Genomic DNA, 9,839 nt, shown 5'->3' with positions numbered 1-9,839 from the left:
TTTCATCTATAATTTGTCCTCATTAGGTATGGAATGAGTTAACGATAAGTGTGTAATTGTTCGTCTTCTATAAGTTTTGAAATTCTCTTTTGGTAAAATCCTCCACTGGTTACAGTGAGAGTTCATTAGTAGTATTAACCTTGGATGCTCTGTCTCTTTTTTACGTCATTTGATACATAGTTCAGCTGGATTCTATTTGTTTCCATGGCTGCGGTTCCTCTAAGGTTTGGTACTGGATGACACCAAAGATGTGGTGTGGAGGCTTCGAGACAGGGAGAAAGTAGAAATAATGCTTCACCAAGTTCAAATAAGGATTCTTATGCGAACATAGCAAAAGGAAGGATGAAACAAACAGTTGATGTTTCTACTTTACCCATGCCGACTAGAAAGGATAATAAACCAACTATGAAAATTTCTCGTGAATCGGTGGAAAAGGGAATAGAATATTGTAAGTTTGCCTTGATAGCTAGGATGGATGTTACCACTCTTAACATTGGCACCATCAAAAAGGCAGTCGACAGTGAATGGGCACTTACATGACCATTAAAACTATCACCTTTAGGGAAAGGTTATGTTGTGTTCAGGTTTGATAATGAAACAGATTTAAACAAACTTTTCTATGGAGGTCCATGGCATCTTCAAGAACAATTGATGAGATTTTTCAGATGGACTCCTAACTTTAATATTGAGACTCATAGACAAACTTCTGGCTATGTGTGGGTCAAGTTTCCCGAACTTCCATTTGAATACTGGGAAGTGGATATTCTGATGAGCTTGGCCAGAGGTTTTGGTTGCCTAATAAGAGTCGACATGAATTCAGTGGAACGTATGAATGGGTACTATGCGAGTGTTTTGGTGGATATTAATCTATCAAAACCTATACCGGATCAGATATTTGTTGAAGTGCCTGAGTTAGGTGTTGAATTTTGGCAAAAAGTTCAACTTGGAACTTTACCCAAGTTTTGTAATCACTACAAAATAGTAGGGCATCTAGTTGCAGAATGTAGAAGAGTGCATAGAGGTGGTAATTTGGAGACTCAGCAGGGGGTACAACAAACTTCACAAAGGCTGGATAAAGGAAAGGAACCAACAGTACCATAAACATAAGGTACATAAGGCAACAATGTCAGGATGTCTAAGAGTCAGAAGAGGAGAAATCAAGCGGCAGAATGATGGCAGAAAAACTCTGAGGCAACGAAAAATATTGGTACTAGTCTGTCTTGAGTGCAAGGCAAGAATAGTCAAACTAAAAGGAATGGAAGTACAGAGACAACATAAAATGTGGTACTTGAAGGCCAAGTAGAAACCCAACAAGATGCACAGAGTACTGGGTGTCAGGCTAGTACTAGTACTAGTATTGTGGAATGGCAGGAAGCTCGCGCGAATACTGAGCCTGCAGTAGAGCTAGCTCTTGTTATACATGAAAAGGAGTTGAGCTCCGACTTAATGCATATGATGGAGGAGGAATTGCTGCAGGCATTTAATATGGAAGCAATTCCAAGCAGATTTCACCTGCTGGCTGACATTAATGATACTGATGAGATTCGAGATGTTGGGGTTCCTGATGATGAAATGGAATACTTTCATGACCAAATAGTAGAACCTATCAGTGAGGTAAGACAAAACACCCCAATTGTTGTGAAAGCCAGTGGGGTGGTGACAAGGTCAGGTAGAGTGTGCGGTGAGAATTCAATCCATATCTCTACACCCATGACTCAAAGCAAAGGTAACAAGGGAAGGGGCAGACCTAAAAGCTCCAAGAACAAAAATCATAGATGATGACATCCATATGCTTTTGGAATGTCAGAGGTACTAATGACATAGAGAAGGCAAAGGAGATTAATAGTGTCAGAGTCAATAAGAAGCTGAGTGTTTTTTGTTTACTGGAAACAAAAGTGCGACAAGAGAAGTATGATCTTATTAGAAATATTTGTTGTCCACTCTGGGCTCACATAAATAATTATAACAAGGATCCAGCAGGTAGAATATGGGTGTGTTGGGATTCTTTCAAGATAGACATTTTGAAATTGCAAGAATCTGATCAGTTCATACATTGTCAGGTTAGATTCAAGCCAACCAATGAAGCATTCTTACTTACTGTGGTGTATGCAAGAAATTCAAAGAATCTCAGGCTTCGGCTATGGAAGGATATTATTGCTATACACAGTATAGTCACTGTACCTTGGACTGTTGTTGGAGATTTCAATAACATTTCTAAAGCTGAAGAAAGAGTAGGGGGAAGTCCGATGCATCCTAGAGAAGCTGAGGAGTTTGTTGAGTGTATCCAAAGAGCAGGTTTATCAGATCTGAGCTTTAATGGGTTTTTCTATACTTGGAACAACAAAGTGGTAGGAAGAGGAAGGATTATGACCAAAATTGATAGATGTTTGGTTAACAATCTTTGGAATGATATCTACCCTAATTCAAGGGTTGAATTTTTGCCTTATGGAATTTCAGATCACTCACCAGTGTTGCTATTCTGGTATGATTATGACAGTAAAGCATTGCCATTTCGATTCAAGAATCATTGGATAGAGCACAAGGAATTCTAGAACATGCTGCTGGAAGTATGGGCAACTCAGTTATATACCAATCCCATGTACATATTGATACAAAAGCTTAAACTCTTGAAGGATAGAATCAAACCATGGGCTAGAAATAATTTTTCTGATATTCATACAAGAGTGGAGCAGGCAAGGGAATTCGTATACGATTTGCAACGGCAATTGCAAAACAAACCATGGGATTTATTCTTAGGGCAAAATGAAAAAATTGCTCTAGAGAAATACAGTGAGTTAGCTAGAATAGAGGCTGCAGAGATTAAGAGTAAATATGATGAGACCTGGTCAAGGGAAGGAGATAAGTGTACGACATTTTTCTTCAAAGCTTTGGAGGAAAAGAAGGCCAAGAGTGGTATTTGGTGTCTGCAGAACTCTAATGGTGGTACTGTGACTGGTCAGGCTGAGGTATTAAAGCCTTTGTGGAATATTATGGTGAGATTCTGGGGTCTTAAGTAGAAAAGATAAGTGGAGTAGACGTTTTCAACAATTTAAAAGTCAAATCAGTGTTGTCACTGATCATGCAAGCAAAGTTGGGAAGTGATATCTCTCCGGAAGAAGTTAAAGAAACATTATTTGGCATGTACGAGAAGGCAACTCCAGGACCAGATGGATTCACTCCTTTTTTTTTCACGAGCTGATGGGCTGTTGTTGGGAATGATTTTACCCAGGCCTTTAAATTTTTTAGAGGTGTTAATGCCACGTTCATATGTCTTATTCCTAAGGTTCACAATCCTACAAGGGTTGGAGACTTTAGACCTATTGCACTATGTAATATTGTGTATAAATGCATATCTAAAATCATAGAAAATAGGATTAAGATGGTGATCAATGATATTGTACAATCTAACCAGTCGGCGTTCATTCCTGACAGATCTATACAGGATAATATCCTTCTATCTCATGAACTTCTCAGAGGCTATGACAAGAAGTATGTTACACCTAGATGTTCTATAAAGCTAGACATAAGGAAAGCTTACAAAACTGTGAATTGGGAAGCTATCTTAGCGATGATCAGAGGTTTCAAATTTCATGACTCTATGTTTAAATGGATAGAGATGTGCATTGCGACTCCCTCATACTCTATCCTTATCAATGGAGCTCCTAAAGGATTCTTTGCTGGTAAAAACTGTAGGAACCGTTATGGTTGCAACGAATGATCTACGAACTACGAAAACCCACGCGCAGTGAAATAAGGGGTTCTCACAATTTTGGATAGAAATTCATACCTTTAGATCAGCTGTGATAACTCTGAGAATCCAAGCTCTATGAAATCAGCAACCTCTTGATCTTCTATTGTATTCATATCCTTAGAATGGACGTTGTGTGGGCAACGATCTACCAACCCTTTCTTTCTCTCTTTCCTTGCCTCTCTTTTTCAATCAAAGAATAGTAAAAAAAAACTAGGAGAGAAGGGTTTCTATTTATAGGCTACAATAGGGACCATGAGGAGAAATTAGGGTTGGGCCTCCTGACGGGCTTGGGCTTCCCATTTTCGCCCAGAACACACGGCCCAAGTTTGTCAACAAATGGCTTATTCCACTAAAAGCCATTGTTGTACTACCGCCCTAATCCCAAATTACGTGTTACGTTTATGGGCTCCATATTATATGCCTGTTGATCTCCCTGTGTTTAAGATATCGAATGCCCATTGATTAAGTCAAGTTACTGACAACTACATTAATCAACTTCTTATGTCCTTAAGTAGTACCACTCAACCTCATTGTCATGTCGGATTAAATCCACCTGCAGGGTTTACATGACAATCCTTATAAGCTCCTCAAGGGCACATCATCAGCCCTACTTGCTGCGGGTCACGGATTCCTTCTATAATCAACAAGACACTTTACATACAATGTCATTACCCAATCCATTAAGTTTGTTGATTCACAAATGAATCTCACTCATTGATTATTTAAAGCAATATACAATGCTCGTAAGTGCCCGTTATTATATCCGGATTAAGAGGACAAGCATCCATAATAACAGAGGTGTTTGTTATCTTATATAGTCAGTATAAAGAGAAAACAATCTCACTTAGTCCTGTTCAATACACACAAAGTGTACTAGTGTAATCTTGTAGTCAAGATAGAGTAATACCATATTATACTACAACCGTACCAATGGTTTGTCCAAATCCATCTAGGTTGTGAACGTTTACTTATACTTTATAAAGTACTGATGATATGATCTTCTGTGTGTCACCACACACCATATCATCTACAACATAAAGTATTAGATGCATGTATATAACTAATAACATATATAATATGCATAACATTTGCCCATATGATTATCATTCAAAATATAAAAAATTAGAGTTAATACAAAAGTAATGCTTTTAGTATATAACCCTATCAAAAAGGGTATTCGTCAAGGTGACCCTTTATCACCTTATCTATTTGTGATGGTTATGCAAATCCTGAATGGTATTCTCATGCAAAGTATCAACAACAAAGACATCTTATTCCATTCCAAATGTCGCAAGGTGAGATTGTCACATCTAGCATTTGCATATGATGTTCTTATGTTTTGCAAAGGTGATAGTGCATTAGTGCAAGCTATTAAAGACGGCTTAAAAGTCTTTGGAGATGCAACTGGGTTAAAGATCAATAATCACAAGACGCCTTTACTAGGTGGCTTGGAGGCCTTAATCGGCAGGATGCAAAAGCTTTAGCGGAGATTATGGGAATAGAATTGATTAAACCTCCAGTGAGATATCTTAGGCTACCACTCATCTCTACAAGGTTGGGGATTAGAGAATGTCAGCCTTTAATAGAGAAGGTTACTAGCAAGATTTCAAATTGGAAGTCAAAGTTGTTGTCTCATGCAGGAAGACTACAAGTTATTAACTCTGTTCTTACTGCTTTCCATACATATTGGTCCAGAACTTTCATTCTACCTTCCACGGTTCTTGAACAAGTGCAACAGATATGTGCAAAATTTTTGTGGACTGGTTCTACAGAGAAGAAAGGGCATCACCAAGCTAGCTTGAATACTGTTTGTCTTTCTAAGGAGGAAGGGGGTTTGGGAGTCATGAACCTAAAAAGGTGGAATATTGGGGCCTACTGTGGATTGATTTTTAAGTTGGTCACAAGAGAAGAAACTGTTTGGGTCGACTGGACATGGCAACAACACATTAAAGAAAAGTTTTTCTAGTCCGTGAGTATCCCAAAAGACTGCTCATGGATGTGGAGAAACATTTTGGATACTAGGAAGGAAGCTAAAAGATTTATCAGATATAAAATTGCTAATGGTGAAGACACTCTCTTATGGCATGATATTTGGTGCTCAAGATCTCCTTTATCGAAGATGCATAGGCGGGAGCAGTATGGGATTTCCAACTGAATGCTGGTAAATCTCCTTATTTCCGATGGCACATGGAATTCAGAAGTTCAAAATTTGCAGGCGGCAAGATTGAAGAAGGAGATTACTAAAGTGCAAATCAATTCACACCTAGATAATGACTTCATTGTCTGGACTCCTCATTAAAGTGGTAAATTTACTTCCAAGAGTGCATACGAAACTTTAACCAGAGAAAGAGATAAGAAATCATGGTGCAGTATGGTATGGGGAAGATGGGTTTTGCCACGCCACTCCTTTTCCACATGGCAGGTATTCTCTAATAGCATACCTACACAGGACAGGTTAGTACATAAGAAGATTCTCAACAGTTCAATGTGCTGTCTGTGTAATGAAAGCAGAGAATTCTCAGCTCATTTATTCTTTGAGTGTCCGTATTCAAGGAATTTCTTTGGAAAAGTGAAACAGTTATTAGGACTTTGCACTGATGCCAACAATGTGAATAAGGAATGGTTTTTGATAATTCGACAGTGTAAAAATGTAGAGGTGGGGGAGATTTCTAAGGTGTTCATATGTGCTTCGGTGGATAACATATAGAAAGAACGTAATGCAAGACGCTTTCGACACAATGGAAAACCTCTTGAGGTAGTGTTTAACAAGATGGTACGGGATTTGAGAAACTATTTACAAGTTCTAAGACCTGAACTCAGAGATAGTGAAAGTGGAAGAGGGTTGTTTCTTCGGATCAGTATTACCTGTGATTTCAAGCAACCGATGTACACAAACTGCTCATGGATTCCTCCGATGGGTACGAGAATGAAAGCAAACATAGATGGTGCCTTAGATAATTATGGGCCAGGTCATGGAGGAGTGATAAGAAATTATGAAGGCAGGGTTATGGCTACATTTAGTGGAAGTGGAGGTATGGCGTCAATTATATTCCAAGAAATGAAAGCTATAGAGGTTTATCTTGGTCGATGTCTGGTAGAAGGCTTCTTAAAGGTAGAAGTAGAATCTGATTCATTAAGAACCATCAATGCGATCAACAAAATTGAGAAACCTCCATGGTATTGTCGAGATGTAGTGGCTGCTATTGAAAGAAAGAAGGAAGGCTTCAGGTTCATATCTTTTTCACATGTTTTTCGAGAAGTGAATAGGGTAGCTGCTTATTTTGCTAGTTTACATAGAAATGTTGAAAATGTTGAATTTTCTATTGTACACTTTGCACATCCTCTGGATTTTGTTGTACATAACATTATAAACGAGAATGAGAGTGGAACTATGTATGTAAGGAAAAGTTAAATTAATACAAGTGGGGGTCTGCTTAACCCTAGGTTATTTGAAAAAAAAATGATCCATACGTGTCATAGCATTAAGCTTCCTATAATCAATATAAATCCGCCACATTATAGGAATTCGGGGGGAAACTAACTCTCCATCGGCATTACGAATGACTGTAACACATGATTTCTTAGGGACTACATGAACTGGGATCACCCATTCACTATCTGAGATGGGGTATATAATGCCAACATTGAGTAATCTCAAAACTTCCGCTCTAACTACCTCTTTCATGGCAGGGTTCAAACGACGTTGTGGCTCACGGGAGGTTTTCACATTATCCTCCAAATGTATGCAATGTTTGCATACGCTAGGGTCAATACCCTTAATGTCGTCTAAAGACCAACTAATCGCAGAATGATGTTCACGAATAACCCTAATCAAATTTGCCTCTTCAGTAGCAGATAACTGAGATGATATAATAATCGGATGAGTGCCGTCTGGATCAAGATGAATATATTTTAACTCAGCGGGAAGAGGTTTAAGCTCATGGGTGGGAGGAATGGGAATGAGGGATTCAGGAAGGTCTTCCTCCTCTACAATGCAAATTTGTTCAGGAATGAGTTCTTCAAACTCAGGAGCTAGATCGTGGATAGGAGTAGATTCTAAGAGGGCATGTACTTCTTGGATGTATGAATCATCAGTACTGCCAAAGGAAAGAAATTGGTGCATCTGATTTTCTGGAAAGGCTTTGTTAAAATAATCTTGAGTGAGGCTCTCTGTCATGCTAATTTTGCCATCTATAGTTGTGTCTGGTGTCTGCTGCATCATCTTAAAAACATTTACCTCAACAGCAAGGTTTCCAAAGGAAATGGACATCGAACTATCGTGACAATTAATGAGGGCATTGGTAGTTGCCAAGAAAGGACGCCCTAAGATGATAGGAACAGAGTCTTGGGCGACTTCTGTGTCTAGAATGACAAAAGCGGCTGGATAATAGAAGTCTTGTACTTTAACAAGAATATTTTCAACTATGCCCTTAGGATCGAACGATCGGCTAACTACAAAGTTATTTTAGTTGGTTTTAGATCGTGTATACCTAGTTGTTTATAAAGATAAAACAGGAGTAAGTTAACACTCGCCCCTAGATCTAGAAGAGCAGTTGTGGTGAAAGTATCGCCTAAGGTGCATTGTATAGTAGGACGACTAGGGTCCTTGTACTTAATGATTCTGTTGTGCTTAGATAAATAGGGAAACTATTATGTTAGAAGGCTTCTTTAGGTATGTTTGTTTTCCTCTTTGTGGTGCACAAATCTATAAGAAACTTAGCGTGTGTGTTGGAAGACGTTTTATGGCTTCAAGGAAAGGTAGGTTTAGAGTTAAATTTTTAAAAACTTCCCTAATCTCGTCAAAATTATCGTCCTTCTTTAGTATAGCTAGTCTCTGGGGAAACGGGGGTTTTTCCCGATATTTAGCGTAAGGGTCGAGTATGAGTATCGCCCTTTTCTTTAGCTTTTGTTAGTTTTCCCTTAGGTTGAGGTTTAACTGGTACTTCTACCATGGTAGGATCTTCAGTTTCAACTATGGTATCTAGTAAGTTTTCTTTATCTTGTTGTGGGGAATCCTTAGGCATTATAACTTTGTTGTCAATGATAAGTGCTCAAAAAGTGCAATTCAACCCTCAATTATGCCTTTTGTTTAGCCATCTTAGTGGATTAATAGTGTTTGTAAGTTATGTTTTATAATTCTACATGTGAAAGAGAGAGTTTTGTGGAATATTAAAGAAAAAGGGGTAAAACGGAGCAATTCAGAGCATTAAGGATCACATGGGAAACCCGTGGACAATCATGGAGAAGGCCAAGGAATTGAAGCTATTTAAGATGCGACTTGGACCTATTTTAAAGCATATTTGGAAGCCTAAGGCCAAAGGATTCGTTGCTTTGACCAAAGCCCGCAAAAGAGGATAGAAGGATAAAGCAAAAGAGGAAAAATAGACTTCCGAGTCTGGGACGCATAGATCGTGCATCCAGACGCATTGCTCGCATCTGAGATGCATGAAACGACACTATAGCCACTTCCTTCTCAGTTTTGGAGACGAAGTTGGACTCTGAAAGAAGTTGATTTATATTAGGAAACAAATGGCGGTTTGGAATGCTGCTAGAACTCATTGTAACCCCTATAAATAGAGGACCTAAGTGCCTCATGTAATTTGCCAATTCACTTATACTCTTGTCTCCAGAACTTGAGGCAGAGAAAGATTAATAATAAAAGATTCGGTTTTAACTAGTCCAGTCTTAATAAATTAGTTTTTCTAGTCTTATGTTCTTCGACTCTTCTTCTCCTCGTTCTTCGTGTTCATCCTTCTTTATGGAAGGCTAATTTTCTCCTTCAAGGGTGGAGATGAAGTCGGTGCTTAGGGTTTGATGATTTTTCTGGTTCATTGTGTTCTTCAATCAGGTTAGTTCTTTATGTTTTTAGCTATTAGTTCCATTGCACAGACCAGGGGATGGAAGTATAGATTAAGGTTTTTATTTATTACAATCGAATATCATGCTAGTTTAGGGTTTTATTTATTGCAATTGAATATTTGCTAGTGACATGCTTTTATTTATTGTAATTGAATATAATGTTAGAATAGGGTTTTATTTATTGTAATTGAATATTATACTATTATTCTCTACTTTTCTTTTAGTTATG

At 38.3% G+C, this 9,839-nt stretch overlaps 1 protein-coding gene across 1 annotated transcript; it reads left to right on the top strand.

Moving 5' to 3' along the window:
- Window positions 1-3,379: 3,379 nt before the first annotated feature.
- On the top strand, window positions 3,380-5,717 carry LOC147503074 (uncharacterized). Its single transcript, XM_086604702.1, has 2 exons — window positions 3,380-3,680; window positions 5,392-5,717. Exons 1-2 carry the CDS (start codon window positions 3,380-3,382, stop codon window positions 5,715-5,717), a joined length of 627 nt encoding a protein of 208 aa, XP_086460828.1.
- Window positions 5,718-9,839: the final 4,122 nt, after the last annotated feature.

This window comes from Coptis chinensis, chromosome 4 (genome assembly GCF_015680905.1).
Source record: "Coptis chinensis isolate HL-2020 chromosome 4, ASM1568090v1, whole genome shotgun sequence".
NCBI lineage: Eukaryota > Viridiplantae > Streptophyta > Magnoliopsida > Ranunculales > Ranunculaceae > Coptis > Coptis chinensis.
This window is presented reverse-complemented; position numbering and strand designations above follow the sequence as displayed.